Below are 19,230 nucleotides of genomic sequence, written 5' to 3' on the forward strand. Positions count from 1 at the left end.
AAGAAGAACAATGTAGTTCAGCCATGTGTTTCATGCGTAAGTACTAAGTATTACTGCCCACCAAAGACTTCTGGGACACACACATACCTACTCCAAATAAAAGTTTTATATATACTGGAATAATTAAAAACAAAAGTGAGGCTTTCACACTAAAACCACATATACACAAAAACTCTATTAGATTTTTTAAAGCCTTTCTTTAAATTTTTCTACAAGTAGAGTTACATTATCAACTGCATGATATGTGCTACCTAATAACTAATATATTATTAAATAACAAACTAGAACTGTGTAGTGTAAGTGGACATAAGGTTAATCTTGGTTCTACTTGAAGGTGGTTTCAATATGAGGGTCCAAAATAACCTCTTTGAGTATAAGAATGTATATCAAAGACTAGCATGTAGTAGCTCTTGACAAAGGCTAGTTTCCCCACTATTCTGATATTTTATATGACAACTTATAGAAGCATGCAGTGTGGTGGTTTTTTATTTCAGTGTTTTGAGAAATTGCAGCTTAGTTTAAATTGTACGTTTAAATTTTATTCATTCAAAAAAGTTGACTTTTCAACGGAAGACTTTTCAACGGATTAGAAATGGCAGTGATGGTATATTTGATAATACAGAGAAAATGAGATGTCACTCGCTGCCTTGGTCTTCTGGTGAGGTAAAGGCAAAGGGCACTACAGTTGCTACTAAATTGTAAGAAGGAGGAGAAATGGGACAAACTTACTAACCTGGTCCATCAGAATCATTATTTTATAGGTGATATATCTTATTTCTTTTGAATAAAAAAATTCCCTTATACTTGGGATAGGGAAGGAATTGCTCAAAAGAGCATTATATGCTTAAAGCTCCAAAGATCAAAGTTAAGCTTGATGTGTATTTGGGAAAGCATCTAAAATGTTACTGGGTAAGCAACCACACTATATTAGTGATATGACAGAATTTTATTTGAGCTTGTCCTTTGAGTAAACTTATTTCTAAATATAAAATAGCTGAGATGAAAACATGGGGATTAAAGGAAAGTAGTAAAACTGGGGCTGGAGAAAAAAATATATAAACCAAGCACTAAAACCTGACATGCGTTAGTATATATTTATTTAAATGGTGAGAGAACAGAAAAATGAAACTTAAAATATGCACAGAAATGTGATATGTAAGAAAGTTAGGAATAACTGGTTTTTTTGGTAACAAGAAGAAATTATCCTTGTGGCACTGAAAGTGAACTTCTACATGAATGTGTAATCAATCTCTGTAGCTTTTGTAACACCTACAAGAAGATGGGCATTTATCATTTTCTTTTTTCTTTTTTTTTAACATTTTTGGGGTTTTGTTTTTTTGGCCGCAGCATGCGGGATCTTAGTTCCCCAACCAGGGATTGAACCCATGCCCCCTGCATTGGAAGCGCAGAGAACCGCTGGATCGCCAGGAAAGTCCCAGCTTATCATTTTCTTTAAAGCAATGTTTAACATGTTGATACTCTGTAATAAAGTGATCGGTGTGTCATGAAGGTCTGTAAACATGGTGAAGAAAAGACTAATTTAATCTGTCTTTTTTGCTATCGAAGTAATATGAAGAACTGAGAAGATAATGTTGTGTGTCTGGTTTGGTTTGGGGAATCAGACTATAGTCACACCCATAAATCTATTTTATATTTAAAAACATATACACACAGTGTGTCCTAGATAGCACCAACAGTCTCTCTTCTGTCAAAAGAACCACATGGTTTCCATTCTCCCTCTAATATCACCATATTAGACAAGATTAGTCTTTCCAAAATACAAGTCTGATCATATCTCTGCCCTTATTTTCCACCTAACTCCTAGATTTAAAATTCAATGTTGCTTCTTCTAGGAAGCTTTCCCTGCCTTTTAGGACAGAATTAGGTGACCTTCCTTTTGCTCCTGTAGCTCTCTATTTCTTTTGTAGTGTGCTGTACCATTTTGTGATTGACTCTGCAACCTAACTAGACAGTAAAGTACTTGAATACAGGCACTATTTTACTGATGTTGAACGCAGACACTGTTTTATTCGTTTTACGTCTAGTGCTTGCCTTGGTGAGTACTTGCTGAATCAAAGTGCACAGGGGTTATTAGATCACCACTACCACCTTCATGGAACTTGCAGTTTCAACTAAGGCAAAATTCCAAACTTTTTTCCAGAGGAAAGATTTTAAATGATGAGATCAATTTTAATTATACAGCTTGTTATATAAACCAGGATATGAAACTTATAACTAGTTTCAGATTTCTTCTTTGCTTGAAAAACAAAACAAACAAAACCCATCCAATGCCTCCTTGAGGAGTTTTTCCCCCCTGTAGATTTGTAACAAAAGATTTATATATACACATATGTGCCAAGTAAAAGGTAAATAACAGAATAATGGACATGCAACTATATCTGGTATAAAAACATTTCTAACCCTAGCAAATAGTTTTGAGCTTGAAAAAAGATCAAAGTAATGTTTCTTCAAGTCTTATAAGTTTCATTATTACATAATTTTCTTTCTTAGCATATAGTCTGGCTACACTGAATTCAGTGTGTACAGTAAAAGTTGGTGAATAAACAAGCAGAATATGAAATACTCATTAAAAAATCCTGCTTTTAATTATTACATCTGCTTATGTATATTTTAAAAAGTAAAACAATAAATTTTTATATGATGCAGAGACAGTTCATTTTAGATATTTACATTACCTTCCAGGTTCATTCCTGCTTGAAGACATTTTCTATAGCGGCATGCTGGGCAGTTTTTTCTTCGAATTTTATCAATGATGCAATCATTTCTTCCAGCACAAAGATAATTGTGCTGTCCTATATGGAAAATAAAGGCACTGTTAAAATTTCACAGGCCTTAAAGGGTATTTTTATGGAGAGGCTCTTTGCTGTTGTTGTTGTTTTGGGTGGAACATAGCCAAGGACCAAAGGCACTGATTAAGGAACATATAGTGTACTTTCTTACATTCATTACAAAGTTGAGAGGTCAACTTAAAATAAAAAGCCTTTCGTATTCTGTTTGACATAGTTCATTAAAAAAAACTTTACTGCAGTATACACATAGAAAAGCTCACAAATCCTAAGTGTACCACCTAACCTAATAAATTTTCATAAGCCAAACACTTCCATGTAATCAGCTCTCATATCAAGAAGCAGAACGGTTCCCCCACAAACCCTCTTCTTGCCCCCTTCCAGTCACTACCTACCAGGGGTAACCTCTTTCTTGATAAGCTGTTCTTTAAATTGTGCTTTAAACAGTTTCTTCTTCTAACAATTATAGAAGATCTCTGTATTTTATTTATTTATTCTATTTATAGAAGATCTCACTATTTTATTATGACTTCTACCTTAATGCTAAGGAGGACTAGAGAAAGAGGAAACTGGTTTAAAAATACTGTGAGAGTCCCAAAGGGAAAATGACTTTAATTCAGCATTGTACCACCGTATGCAAATAAAGCGTGCTCCCCTTCCAAATTTTTAAATAAAGTGATAGGTAAACACTTAAATTATGTTAAGGTCGCCAGCAATCAGTTAGGTGTATCACAGACTTGGCAAACTAAGCTACTGTATATAGGACTTAGGGAGATTTGTTCATTATTTCACATGCTTTTTGACTCCAAATACTGAAGATCATTACTGTCTAAAATCTTCTGCCACCCAGTATTAAATGTGCTAAGAGGTAGAAATGCAGTTTTCACCTGTCAAAAATTTTCAAGGAAAATTTAAAAGGGAAAGACAGAAAGTCTTCCTACCCTCTCCCTCCCCTCAATTGTACCCTCTTTTGTTGAAGAAAACTATCTGAAGATTTGCTAGCCTGGCAAAAACTGAAAGAATCCTCCTACACAAGGCCAGCATATCTAAATAGATACACTAGATAATTAAGAGTCTGTGTCTTTACACTAGAGGGGATGGTCTTCAGAAGACTACAGGACATTTGTCTTCTCAAAAATAAATCATATTCAAAGAAAAGAGAAAACATCATAATCATCAGTTCATTAGGTTGAATATACCTAGTCTGATTTCTGGGAAAAGATACTTTATGCATAGAATAATCTACTTGACTTGGATGAAAAAAAACTATATTCATTTCTTCCTAACATGTTAAATCACAGTGCTAACTGTTAAGCATTAGTTTGGGGTAGATGGTTAACTGTATCAGGTTCAATTCTTTGTGAGAAATAGGCCACAGAATTGACTAATGGTCTACAATTCAGCTTTGTTCCAGAGTTGTTCTCCAATGCCAAATGTCTGTACGAGCTGTTTCAATTCCTTTCTGTATTGTGTAAGTTTGCTAGCTTCTTTACTTGGACGTGAAATGGAAGCACTAATGCAATAATTCTATCCTCTATACAGTTTAAGTAGGAACAACAGATGCCATCATAATTGAAGCAGTTATAATACAAAGAAGTTCTACCCCATAAGAATATCCCTGAATCATTGTCCTGTAGTTGATTGAAAAAATTACTCATTGCTAAACACAGAAAAAGTTTCAGTGCGTTATTTATATCTAACCAAAAGATGAGAATGTGCATGTTATGCTAATAATGATTTCTTTATCCCAGGCATGTCTTGAGCACGATTAAGAATCTGAGCTACACGATCAGGGGGCATTGTACCTTCATAAGTTCAAATCAGCTCTATCTGGTTATTAGTATGAAGTTGGACAAGCCTTTGGGTGTCTTATCTATAAAAAGAGGAGTTTCGAATAGTGGTCACTATTTACAAGGCATGGACATGTACCACTAATAGTCACTCCCTGTCAGTCATTTTTATAAGACAATAAGACATCTTAGTTTGGAATTCCTGTGTCTTCTACCACTTGGTAAATTCCCTTTCTAACTAAAAAGAGAGAGTAGATGTCAGGAGAAGAGCCTTCGGGCCAGCTGGAATTTCTCAACATTGTTTTGTTTGCATTGTATTTATTTTTATGGTAAAAATCTATTTTTGGCAATTGATTCTATTTCTGGTAGGTGTGGTAGCCAGCCTCCAAGATGGCCCCCAGTGGTCTCTGTTTCCTGGTATTCACACTCTTAGATAGTCCCTTCCCAAACTATACCAGCACTGGTCTGTGTGACCAATAAAATACGGCACAAGTGACAAGTATGTCACATCTGAGATTAAGTTATAAAGATATTATGTTCCCATATTCATCACAGCCTCTCTTGTGGATCATTTGTTCCAGGGGAGGCCAGCTGCTATGTTGAGAGCGGCACTAGAGGAGGCCCACATAATGAGGAACTGAAGCTTCCTGTGAAAAGCAAAGTTAATGGGCTGGGAAGTGGATCCTCTAGCCCCGCTCAAGCCTTCAGATGACTGCAGCTTCCACCAACAGTCGGAATGTAACTTCATGAGAGTCCCAGGACTACCCAGCTAATGAGCTGCTCCCAAATTCGTGACTCTCAGAATCTGCGTGATATAATAAACATCTGTTGTTTTAAGCTACTAATTTTGGGGGTAATTTGTTACACATCAATAGATAACTAATACAGTAGGGATAGTAAAGTTGTTTTAAAATAAAGTTATAAAAAAGACTGATCCAAGAAAAATATTAGGTAGTAAATAGTACAGTGATGCTTGGACATGATCAAGATAATGAAAGTGGTATAGGAAATGGGCAACACAGCAAAGGGCATGTCCTAGGGTTTTCTGTAGTTTGTATACCCTATTGGAAGTATCCAAGTTTCAAATGTGAGCTGTGACTGTCAGCTTGAGCATCTTTCTTTACTGCTCTCAGAAACAGTGTGGTATAGTGCAAAGTGCACTTGGCAAAGGGCCAGGAAGCCCTTGGTCTGATCTGCAGCTCTACTGCCTAGCTGTGTGATCTCAGTAATGTTTATTAACCTTTCTGAACCCCCCGTTTCTCCATCTGTAAAGTTGGAAAATTAGCACCTACCTTGCTGTGCTTCTGCAAGGGTTAAAGGCAGCTGTGTAGAAGGTTCTTAAAATAGTGCCTAGCACATTGTAAGCACTCAATAAACACTAGCTATTAAATAATTCCCTTGTTATTGCTTTCATCTCAGTATTTAACTAGATTACAAACTGCCAGGAGATGTGATTTTTATCCTTTCAGGAAGTCAGTATAGCACTGAGATTGAGCCTGTTTGGAGACAGCTATGTTTGAATCCTAGCTCTGTCAAACTGTGTGAGCTTCAGTTTCCTAGTCTATCAAATATGGACCATAATAGCGTCTAAGATCTCACGGAGCTGTTAGTTAAGTGGTATGACATATAAAACATAGTGCTTGGTACATCGTAAATTAAGGGTAGCTGATATCCATCTCCATTATGACCCACCAACAAAGATTATATGCAATTTGTGCAAAGGGAACATAAGAAAAAGGGACTCAGCGAAAAAAAAGATCATTCAGCTAGTATACATCTAAAGAAATGGAGCTACCCAAATTCTTCTCTGTATGCAAAAAAGCAACTCCCAGAATAATGAATAAAAAAATTCAAAATATCAATCCTCGATCTGGGTTGTATGGATAATAAATAAGTAAAACTTTTGCAAATTTCCTAAAAATATTTAAATGTTTGGGTATTTACAATACTTTGCCAGTTTGGTGGGCAACCTATAATTTCTAGCAGGTGTTAAAAATGGAATGAATGTAGTGTAATGAAAATCATACAAGCTTCATCTTTGTAACTGTTCAAGAAAGTGCTCCAAAATATGTATCTGGACTTAAAAACAGATTTCCATCATGTCTAGAAGGGAAAAGTAGAACTGCCATGAGTTAGGTTAGCAAATGATTACAGAATTTTAGAGCTGGAAGTGACCCTGGAGAAAATTTAAGTCCAAATAAAGGATTTACTTAACACAGTTCACATTTTAACCTTTTCTTATTAATCATGTAATCTAGCCATCGTATTTAACTGAAATACTTATATGATATACATTTTGAAATAGTATAGCTAATATTCAATGAAATTTTACCTTAAAACAAATATAAGAATTTAATTCTAAAGCAGAAATTAAGCCCAGAGGGCATATGGCCTGCAGTGATGTCTTATTTGTAGTATGTTTAGCTTTTTTTTTCTTTTTTAAATTGCATTTGGATGCTTTTAGGTAGGGCATGCTTGCACTCTCTAACATAAATAACTGCCCTTCTTTGCCCAGTTGTATTATATTTGGCCAGAATGACCCACACTCAGTCCCTGTAGGCATTGGAATTGGAATTTGTAGCCCTGTTTTAAGGAATGATTTTAGTTAAAATGAGGACAAATGAAAAAAAAATTTTTTTTAATTCCTGTATTTCTCTTAAGGCTCCATTGTCTCATTCTGAATTTCACTTTCAGAATTAAAGTTTGTCAATATTATTTTGATATACAGGAATACTGTAATACTGTTACCACTGCATTTATATATACCATGGAAAGAACTAATCAGTGAAGAAAGTGCTGAATAAAGTAAAGTGAGGACAAGAAGAACCTTCCGTCTGTGGTGAATAACATCTATTTTGTTAGAGACATTGCATTAGTTAGGGGTGGGCTTTACTTAATGACTCTACTCAGTAGTTGGATGATACCAAACTGGTTAAAGCCTGCATCCCTGTGCTCTCTGCGGGATAACACGAGTAATTTTATAGTTTGTTAATATACTAAAAGCAATCCAAACAAAAGAAAATGACTCATCTAACTCTTAAGGACATGCAAACTCAACTGAAGCCAGATAATAATAATAATCTTTCTCGTACTGTGAATGAATATGTTAATTTTTAAAAAATATAATTATCTAATCAGAGCTTTAGGTAATCCATTCAGGCCACACTGCCTTCCAAATGCTTTACAAATAACTAAATTACAAAACAGTTTTTTCTAAGACGATTCACTGGTAATATTAAAAAATTTTAGTGTGACTTCCAATAATTTGCTTATGTAATGAATTTTTCCTTCTTTAAGGAGCTGATGTGCAGGCTGAACCTGTAACAAGGGTAAAATTTACATGAATATAATATTTGTCAAGTGAAATCACCTTCTCTAAAACACCTTCTTTCCTGACCTCCTCAGGCAGTTTGTCACTTGCTCCTCTGTATTATAATCTCTGTACCTTGTAACTGTTAACTCATCTTTCACTTCCAAGTACACTGTGACCTCCCAGAGAGCAGGGATCAGGTCTTACACCACATTTATATCACAAAGCACAGCCCTGGCTTATTGGAAAACAAAACAAAACACTTTCCCCCCTCACAGTTCTCATTATCACTCATTTTTGCCAGACTGGAATAGTTGGTGGCTTTAAAACCAGCTAATTCATGGGAATTGAAGCCCATAATACTAACACAATGAGCACTAATTACTGCTGAAACCTAACACCATCATTTCACATGATAGCACTTTCTTAGTTATCTTCTGTTCTCTGACCATACTCCCTCCCTTCAGTTTATAGTTTTCTATTTTATTCTAGTTTGTATTTTAAAGTATCTCTTCCCCACTAGAGCACTTAGGAGCTACCCTCCTCTCCCTGCTTTTACTGACTTCTAGCCTTAATGGGCTTTGCATATAATAGAAATTTCAGAATCCACTCTGAGAAATAGGAACCAAATAGAGGAATAAAACTCTTCAAAACACACACTACCTTCCACTGCTCTTTTGAAGAATACTTTACAGCTTCCACAAGTTAAGACCCCATAATGACATCCCGAAGCTTCATCAGAGCACACTAGGCAGAGTTTGGGAGGTGGTCCCGTTGCTGCTGAGGAGCTGGATGGAGGAGAGCTTACATCTGGTCTCATTCCAGGGCTAAAAAAGGAAGAAAGCAGTGTTACAATTTAATTGTCATGACTGTCAAAGAAGTATCAAAATACAGTTCTCTTGCCTTCTCACTCCACAGTGAGCATGTTCACACTGAACTCTGGCTTCGAGTACTAGCAAGCATTAAAATATCCTACCTAGATATAGTCAAATAATGTTTTATTCTTCTTCTATACACAATTAAGAGCGAAGTAATTTCTTTTTAAGTATTCCTTGGGAGTTCCCTGGTGGTCTGGTGGTTAGGATTTGGTACTTTCACTGCCATAGTCCAGGTTCAATCCTTGGTCGGGGAACTGAAATCCCAGAAGCCATGTGGCGTGGCAAAAAAAAAAAGAAAAGTATCCCTTTAAAAGAATGGACTTAGATATTATAATTTTTAGTTGCTTGGGAGTTGTTTATAATCACCTTTACTAAAGTATCATTTACATACAGTAACATTAACCATTTATAAGTGTACAATTGATGAGTTTTGTTAAATGGATAATTGTGTAACTACCGCCATGATCAAGAGATATAGTATATATCCATCAACCGCCAAAGATTCCTTAGGACATCATTTTTTTTCCTCCAATTTTACGATATTGTACAGGCATAGGACAATTCTTTAATTGCTTAGGACATCATTTTTTTTTTTCTCTAATTTTAAGATATTGTACAGGGATCTTTCTAATTTCATTCAAGTCTCATTACAATTCTACCCATTCCTCTACTTGAGTTAAAATTTCTTACAATACACACATAATTTATTCTATTGTGCTTCACTTTATTGCACTTAACAGATGCTGCAAAATTGTCAGATGGTTAGTATTTTTTAGCAAGAAAGTATTTTATTTTTTTTTGAATTTTTGAATTTTATTTTATTTATTTTTTATACAGCAGGTTCTTATTAGTTATCTATTTTAGCCATATTAGTGTATACATGTCAATCCCAATCTCCCAGTTCATCACACTACCCCCACCACCACTCTCCCCGCTTGGTGCCCATAGGTTTGTTCTCTACATCTGTGTCTCTATTTCAGCCCTGCAAACCGGTTCATCTGTACCATTTTTCTAGGTTCCACATATATGCATTAATATACGATATTTTTCTCTTTCTGACTTACTTCACTCTGTATGACAGTCCCTAGATCCATCCACATCTCTACAAATGACCCAATTTCGTTCCTTTTTATGGCTGAGTAATATTCCATTGTATATATGTACCACATCTTCTCTATTCATTCATCTGTCGATGGGCATTTAGGTTGCTCCCGTGACCCAGCTATTGTAAATGGTGCTGCAGCGAACACTGGGGTGCGTGTGTCTTCCTGAATTATGGTTTTCTCTGGGTATACGCCCAACAAAGTATTTTAAAATTAAGGTATGTACATTGTTTTTCAGACACACTGCACACTTCACAGACTATAGTATAGTGTAAACATAACTTTTATATGCACTGGAAAGTGACTTGCTTTACTGCAACATTTTCTTTCTTGCTGTGGTCTGGAACCAAACCAGCAGTATCTCTGAGGTATGACTGTATTAAAGTTTGGTCCAGCATCTCTCATTCCCAATGTCATCCTAGCTGAAATATCAGTTTTTTATGACTTAGAAGAGAATGATGCAGAAACATTACCTCCTATAACTTTCTAGTCTGGCTTGCAGCAAGTAAGACTTTTTTCCAGCACTGGGCTTTCAACAGTAAGAACTATGCTGCCCTACCCACTCTGTGTACATATGTCCTGGAGAAAAAGATGGAAAATGGGAATCTGCTTCTCCTGCTAGGTCTTGTTTTCATTTTGTAGATTTCTCACCACAAAAGATAAATATTCTTTTTCTAATTTGTTGTTTTGAGAATTTTCAAACACTCAAAAGTTGAAAGTATTGTGCAATGGATATATAGCCTTCACTTATACTCACCAATTCTCAACATTTTGCCACATTTGCTTATAAAGATATATCTTTATAAACCAATGAAACAGTGATCCCTTTAATGCTAGAGGAAAAATTAACTATAAAACCTTCATTATAGATGATACAGTGGTTTCCAGTGTTGTATATTTCTAAGGAATGTTCATCTTACATGCTAACTTTAGAACCAAAACTGTATTGTATAACTCAAAAGAGTTCCTAACCTTTCTAACCTTGTGTAACTAAAAAGAGTCCCTGAAAATAGTTTCTAGAGACTGCTAATTCCTTCTCCGGTTATGTGTTCTTCAAAAATATGGATGGTAGCAATCTGTTGATTTTGGAACTTTACACATTAAAGTGTATTGTTCATCACCTATATAAGAAATCTCTCTCTGAGATTTTCTTTATCTGCCTATTCTCTAAAAGAGATGGTATTTAGGAATAAATTATCCATAAATAATAAATTATTATTAAATCTCAATTACAAATACACTTAAACTAAATCACAGAGCAAACTGACTTAAGAAATTGTTTGGGTTATTAACATGGTTAGAAATTATATTTATTAAGTAACATCTTTTTGTTATTCTGTTTTTGGAATAAAAGTTAAAAGTTGGACTTCCCTGGTGGCATAGTGGTTAAGCATCTGCCTGCCAATGCAGGGGACACGGGTTTGAGCCCTGGTCCAGGAAGATCCCACATGCCGTGGAGCAACTAAGCCCGTGCGCCACAACTACTGAGCCTGTGCTCTAGAGCCCGTGAGCCACAACTACTGAAGCCCGCGTGCCTAGAGCCCATGCTCCGCAACAAGAGAAGCCACCGCAATGAGAAGCCCGTGCACCGCAACAAAGAGTAGCCTCCGCTTGCCTCAACTAGAGAAAGCCCGCGCGCAGCAACGAACACCCAACACAGCCAAAAATTTTAAATAAATAAATATAAAAAACGTTAAAAGTTAATTGTAGAATGACAATTTGTTTTGTAAATGTCACTTTAAATAATTAGGTCGATAAACTCCAAAGCTCCCCCTGAATTCTGTCCTCAAAGGAAGCTAGCCAACCCTATGTTTATCTAGAGGCTTAGCGAATGACAGCATTCCCACCACTCCAGTTCTGGGAATAGGCCCCAGGGTTTCATGTTGTTCTCTGAACACTGTCAAGGAGAATTTCTGGATGCTTCCGTATCACAAGGCATTGATCCCCTGCTAGATTTGGGAGAGTGTACTGAGTGCATATTGAAAGCCTACAATGGAAGAGAATTACCTGAAATGACTCTGCTGTAGGTCTGGCATGAACCATCCTTGATTAATGGAAACTTGTGACTAATGTAGCAGAGCTGCTCTGGGCCAGAGTTTTACAGAGAAGTAGGAAGGTCTTGGAGTGAGTGAACAGAGCAATGTGTTAGGGAAGCAAAAAATTCCTTGGCTTCTGTTCTGAAGATGCTCCTATTCCTGCTCAGCCAGTCTCTGTCATCTGACATCTATTTTTAGGGACCAACCAGTTGTTTGTATATTTAGTTTATGGAAAATAAGTGCAATATTTATTGATTTGAAAGGTTAACTCTGTAATGTTTCCTCAACTAATTTTATATATATATATATACACACACACACACAGAAATACATATTAAAAATGTCTAAACAGTACTTCGGTACTATTTTATAGTTTTAAAACACTTTCATGAATAGAATCTCATCTGTCCTCTCAACAACCCTGTGAAAAGGATGCCATCACATCTAGATGAGGTCACGTAGTTGTTGGAAGTTGATCAGGGAGCCTGTTTGTGGTCAAATTGACATGTTTCAGATCCCAGTTCTACCATTTCAAAGCTTATGTGACCTTGGATAGGTATCTACTACTTTGAACCTCTGTTTTCTCACAAGTAAACTGGAAGGACATCACCTGTGTGTGTGTGTTGTGAAAACAAGAGAACACACAGAAAGTCTAGCACATAGTTCCTCCCTCTAGCAGGCACCTGATAAATGTTCATTCTTTTCTCTTTCAGGAAAATGAGATTTTATGAGAAAGCCTGATATAAGTATTATGTAAGTAGTATTAAGTCTAAAATCTAGGACAGTATTCCCAAATTCTCAGTTATAATTAGAGCACATGCAAAACATGTTCAGGCCACTCAACTGTGAGCTAGAGATGGCAAACAAAAGAGAAAGTTAAAACTAAATGAACAGGGCTTTCCTGGTGGCGCAGTGGTTGAGTCCTCCTGCCAATGCAGGGGACACAGGTTTGAGCCCTGATCAAAGAAGATCTCACAAACCACGGCACAACTAAGCCCATGCGCCACAACTGCTGAGCCTGCACTCTAGAGCCTGTGAGCCACAACTACTGAAGCCCATGCACCTAGAGCCTGTGCTCTACAACAAGAGAAGCCACCGCAATGAGAAGCCTGTGCACTGCAATGAAGAGTAGCCCCTGCTCGCCGCAACTAGAGATAGCCCGCAGGCAGCAATGAAGACCCAACACAGCCATAAAAAAAAAAGAAAAAAAAAAAAACTACATGAACAAATGGACTGATCAAACTGCAACTAAGAATCTGGAACTTAAGTCAGGCCTTCGGTATCCCTTCTGGCAGTCACTCTAGGCTACATCAGATAAAAACTAAATACGTGGAAAGCTGCTAAGTGTACCATTGACATCAATGGAAAAAAATCAGTTTTTGTCACACAAATATGAGCACTATGATGGCCTATAGTGAACACCACTGGGAGAAATGAATGAACACAAAATGTTATTCAATTGCAAACGTGACCCTATGATACTGCTAAAAGGGCTGGGGTTCAACAAAATGGTTAGAACTCAAAGGAAAACCATATGGAATCATCATCTTTTAATAAGGATACATGACAACAAGAAAGAAAAAGCACACCATAATAAGACTGCATATTACACCCCTTTTGAACAGAAAAGCTGAAATGTCCCGGTCTTTGCTCAGTGTGTGTTTACAGCTGTGTCAAACATTCTGAAGATGCTAAGAGGTTCTATTATGAACTGACTGTATCCAGAGTGCTTTCTTTTAAGTGAAGAGTGTAAATAACACAATGTGTTGTTTCAGGTGAATACCTGAATGCTGTCTCCCACTCAAAATGGCAAGTGTGCTGGACATCAAGTTATTCCTGAGGCTACTGAGTTTACATTAGAGAGAGAAAAGACACATATAAAGCAGGTTTTTCTATTTAATTGTTTTGCAAGAAAGACAGTTGATGAAAGGAGGATCACGGATGGATGGAAGTTACACACCTTGAGAAACATGTAAAATGTGCAGGTAAATTACACCCTTTCAGCACATGATTCCTGGCATCTGAATGCCAGGCACTGTGAGGATACAGAGGTCATATCCTATATGGAAGTCATATCATACCTGAAAATGTGTTACTGAAATGATAGTGGACCTAGAAACTTTGATCCAGGTAGGAGTAGCAGAATATTTTTGGCTGCTTCAGTGTCATGGTAGCACTACTAGGAAGTGATTCAGCTATATATATAGACAAATCTGGGTTTACATCCTAGCTCCAGTGCTTTAACAACTGTGTGACTGTGGCTAGCTGATAAACCCTTGACTCTTTTTCCTTATTAGTACCATTTTAGGACTTTCTGTGTAGATTATATATTTGAGTTACATAAAGTACTGGCACACACTTGGTGATCATCAAACAATATGTTTCTCCTTAACCCTCAGTCATTAACTTCTTTTTTCTCCCTCCCCCCAACTTCTCCTTCCTTTCTGGAGGATCCCAAGGAATGAGAAGTGCTTTGAAGAACCTTCCCTGTGAGCCAGGGGAAGGTTAATGGTCCTCCAGAAACTTAAGTTCAGGTAATTGTAGATATTCTTTCTTGATTCTGCACCAAAAATCGACAATTTAGTTTTGTAAAGGTTAGTGTTGCAATGAGGAATCTAAAACCATATCAGTGCACTTTTTTGTATCTATGTTACATTAAAATCCACTGGTCTGTTTTGAACTTTGAATGGATCTTTTACCCATGCATGATTCTGAACTATCATGCATTAGTCATTTGGAAAATACTGGTTCACTAAGTTATGCAGATCTTCCAAATGTTGACACAGTTCATTATACAGTATAAGAGTTGTATTTGTCAAGCTCACAGTGGCAGATACAAGGTTTCCAAAATTCTGAATTTTGTTTGGAAAACTCTAATTTTTATTGATTGGCAACAAGTACTGTCAGTTGTCTTCTTTGAAGTGATAAGCTCACTTCAGTCATTTTTGAGAAAACATTTGCCATATTCCCAAGGCTGAAAACCCGTAGTTTATCCATTCTATACCATGAAAAAAGTAGTTTGTTCAACTCACAACTTAAAGAAAAGCACAAGTAAGACTGTTTGAGACAACCCTCAAATACTATATGCAGCATAAGTGCTTTACACAAAATGGATATTAAGAAGACACATATATTAAAGGGTGGAGATTTAAGTGAATTAGTATATTGCTTCCTCAAAGGTATCTTTAAGTGGAACTGGCTTGCTCTCTTCTTTAACTGTGAGTATACTGCAGTTAAATACAATGACTACTGTACCCTAAGACACCAGGAGTTTTACTCATCATTGGTTTTGGTACCATCAGTGCAAATGTCAACAGAGTGAAAAATGCAAATAAAGACTATGTATTATCATGAAAATAGTTTTGAAAGGAATGTGGACTCCCAGGGGTCCATAGATCACATGTTGAGAACTGCTGTTACAGAGGATAGTGAGAACTTTAAGTCAGACATGCTAGAATTCATAACCTAACTGCAATGTAGTAGCTTCATGACCTTTTAATGTCTCTAAATCTCAATTGCCTTATTTCTAAATGGGGACTGTAATGTACTTGGCAAAATGATACAGTATTGCTTACTAAGTGAGAGGCTTTCCCCCACAGAGGAAGGAAGAGAGATGATAAACTACTATAAACCCAAATGGTGTGGTTGGCTTAGCCTTCAATTTAAGTGAATTTAATCAACAATTTTTCAATGAAATGCAAGAAATTCATTTTGGAAAAAAGCAAAAATGATATTATCTCAAAAAGCAAATATTAATTAACATGGGAAAAACTCCTGGAAATAAAGCTGCTACAACTCGATTAATTTTTACCAACTACAAATGGAATAGGTATATTCTCACTGGCTTACCAGTTTCTGTCCTTATACCATAAAGCAGTGGTTCTCAATTGGGAGCAGTTTTACTCCCCAGGGGACATCTGGCTACCTCTGGAGACATTTTTGGTTGTCACAGCTCGGGAAATGCTACTGGGATCTAGTGGGAAGAGGCTAGGGTGCCGCTAAACCTCCTACAATGCACAGCAGACAGTCTTCCACAACAAATAATTATCCAGCTTCAATGTCAATAGTGCTGAGGTTAAGAAATCCTTGCTATAAATCTTTAAGCAACATAAAAGTGGAAAAAAAAAAAAAAGAAAATTCAACAAGGACCAGAAACTTATTGTAAAACCTTCTAAACTATCTTTTAAAATGGAACAACTGCCCTACTGAGGTAGCTGTAAATATTCTTTGATTCAAGACAAGTCCAAAAAGAGATTCAAAACAGAGCTGAGGCCAGGGACTATACAAGTTTAGTGATTAGCTTGAGTTAGTAATTTACTTTTATTTTTCCCTCTAGCACTAGCATTAAGAGGTGATTTTTACACATTAAAGTCACCTGCACTTTTCTTATCTTTGTTCATTAGGAAAAATGTAAATACTCAGCTGCACACACCAGGTGATTATATTTTCTGACTGCCCATTTATCCCTGCATTAGCTAAAGGATTACTGATTTGTTTGATAATAAGCTATGGAATAGTTTTCAAATCAAATAGAAAAATACTCTGGGGGAAGGCTTTCACAATATTTCTGTTAAATGGTTTTAGCAGAGTGCATTTTATCTTATTTAGCAAGCCAAAAAAAAAAAAAAAAGAAGACTGATTAAACTCTTCGTATTTGTTGAGAGAGGTTTCTATTGGTTTTAACTTTAGGTGCCTACTAAGACAGTTTCCTCCAACTATGCATCCTTTATACTCACTCATCTTAGGGAGGAAGTTAGAGCAACAAAACCTGTACTGTAAACCTGTACTGTAGTGACCAGGAACATTTTCAGTAAAGGATGACTGTTAGAGGAGATGTCGTTTTTTAGATCTCTGAGACACCAATGGCCTGTCATTTAACATCTCTGCACTTAGTTTCCCTGTCTGTAAAATGAAGGTGTTGAATCAATAAACTCCAAAGAAGCTGTCACTATTTCCCAAGGTAGGGGTAGGAAGTAGGCAAGAATATACTTGGGTCTGTGAAAGACTTCTTTGGACCTGTTACTTATATGAAGAGAGAATATGGTCACCCTATCTATATGCTCCTTTCTTAAAGTCTAATCTAACATGTTTTCCTCTGTTTTTCTTTCTCTCTGGAAGGATCAGTCCTCAGTCTAGTGATTGTGCTGGGTAACTTAGTTCCTGAGAGATGAAATCTTGTTTCATGTTTTCAGTTCCGTTTGCTCAGGCCTGCACTGAGGGACATGAGTTTCAATGAAAGGAGGAGTAATGATGCTCTAGTAACAGAACACTAAGACCAAGAGTAAGTAGCAAGCACAGTGAGGAAAAAACTTTTTTCATTACATGGTTATTTCTAGAATGAAGACCTGATTTTGTTCTATCTGATGCTTTCTTGCTTCTTAAGAGCACACAAGAATAACTATGATTTCATACATGCAGAATTATGAATGTGACATCTTCAAATAAGGCAAGAACAGGTTTGAGACAATGTTACACTTACTGCCTTCTTCTAATATATATATTTATATATCTAGGGTTGATGGCTGTGGAGTTGTATTTTTGAGCTTGAATCTCACTTGTGATTAATTTTTAAAAATGTCCTTTCATGACTTGTTTTTTCTCATATACCAATGTATTTGTAGTTTTACTTGGGTTTTATTTTTAGGGAGTGGGGCGGTAATACCTTGTCTTCCTACAGTACTATTCAGTAGGTAACTTAGGAGTCAAGTCCCATAGCTGAATGCCATTGTTACTATAATTATTTGTAATTCCATTATAAGCTTTAATTGGGGCTTGTACCTGCATCTTTTGTATTTTGTACATTCAGTTATTTGGACTTTGGGAGTCCTCTTTGGTTTTAGTAATGTGTGTCTGCTTTGTAGATTTCACCAACTGTGGTCTATTTTGGGTTTGTACTTTAATTTAGAATAGTGTTAAGTTGATGGTTTGTATTTTATTTCATTTTACATTAGTTTGAAGTAAATTATTTAATTTTTGGATTCTGGAATTTTGATCATTTACTGTAATTTGTAATACAACTGCTGTGAAATGGTTGACAAGAAAAAACGCTGTTCATTTCCACCTCAACTACAACCACCACATATTTCTAAATATCTTACTCCGTTCTCAGAGAGACTTGACTTCCTCTCACTATACTTAGTAACCCTTAGTACTTAGTTGCCAATTCCAACCCTTTTCCACATCCTATTTATTATTCCCTATGATGTACCTTTCCCTTTCTGTCCACTCTGCCTCCATCTTAATGCATGTCTTCCCTCACCTCTTGCCTTAACCACTGCAGTGGTTTATACTAAGTAGTCCTCCTGGCTCTGGCTGCTTCTCTTTCCATTATGCCCCCTACAATGCTAAAACTCATTTTTCTCATCATCATTAAAAATCTCCGAGGCTCTTCCATGTAATAAGCAGTACAAGCCCAAGATGGTCCACAATCTGGTTCCTCTTTCTATCTCCAATTATATGTTTTCCCACTCCTCTACACAAACCATTTGGTTTCTTTATCACCTTAGGGATCCTGTATTCTAAAAATATTTATTTTTTATTTAATATTTATTTTATTTATTTATTTGGCTGTGCCAGGTCTTAGTTGTGGCACATGGGATCCTCATCATGTGCGGGATCTTTTTTAGTTGCAGCATGAGGGATCCAGTTCCCTGACCACAGATCAGACCCAGACCCCCTGCATTGGGAGCGCGGAGTCCCATCCACTGGACCACCAGGGAAGTCCCTCTACAAATGTTTATGAAGTGACTACTATGTGCCTCATTTCCCTCGAAGCTTGTCCTAAGATCTCTTCTTCCAGCCTGGAGTGTCTGCCATGGCCTTTCTGATCCAAGACAACCTCTAGACTCCCTTAAACACTGCCATGTAGCACTTTACACATGATACCTTTTGATTTATATTTCCATCAATAATTCCTTTTAGGTAGGGTCCATGTCTTAGGCCTCTTATATCACCAGCATCTTGTTACAGTGTCCAGTATATGTTATTTTATTTAGCTTATTTATATGTTACATCTTTGTATGTTCTGCAAATGAATTTGAGGCAGCTAACATGTTAATTGTATTATGGGTACAATCTCATAAACATCTATCACCTCACTACTACTAGGAGCTACTCTGCAAGCTCTTTCTTTATATACATTATCCCCTTTAATCCTCTCCACAAACGTACGAGGTGGGTACTGTTTTCAGTGTTTTACAGATGAGGAAGCAGATTTAGAGAAGCTGACTTGCCTACAGTGACACAGTAACTAGCAAAGTCAGGATTCAAATGCCTATCTTTCTGACACCAAAATCGGCATTCTTAA

The 19,230-nt window shown here is 36.6% G+C and overlaps 1 protein-coding gene and 1 long non-coding RNA gene across 10 annotated transcripts in view; both read right to left on the bottom strand.

The window, feature by feature from the left end:
- The window catches only part of LOC309624593, a 1,127,080-nt gene that overhangs the window by 216,352 nt on the left and 891,498 nt on the right, over positions 1-19,230 (bottom strand). The gene's annotated exons all lie outside the window — the stretch shown is intronic.
- The window catches only part of NR3C1 (nuclear receptor subfamily 3 group C member 1), a 131,928-nt gene that overhangs the window by 24,870 nt on the left and 87,828 nt on the right, over positions 1-19,230 (bottom strand). For 7 of the 9 annotated variants that reach the window (XM_082382689.1, XM_082382687.1, XM_082382691.1 and 4 more), the window contains exons 3-4: positions 8,568-8,734; positions 2,697-2,813 (exon numbers count right to left, since the gene is read on the bottom strand). In XM_082382689.1, coding sequence (XP_082238815.1) covers positions 2,697-2,813; positions 8,568-8,734 — 284 coding nt within the window. The remainder of the gene's footprint in view (positions 1-2,696; positions 2,814-8,567; positions 8,735-19,230) is intronic. The other 2 variants (XM_082382694.1, XM_082382693.1) reach the window with 1 other exon arrangement.

The sequence above is a fragment of the Balaenoptera borealis genome (genome assembly GCF_965194805.1).
Source record: "Balaenoptera borealis genome assembly, chromosome: 2".
NCBI classification, from domain to species: domain Eukaryota; kingdom Metazoa; phylum Chordata; class Mammalia; order Artiodactyla; family Balaenopteridae; genus Balaenoptera; species Balaenoptera borealis.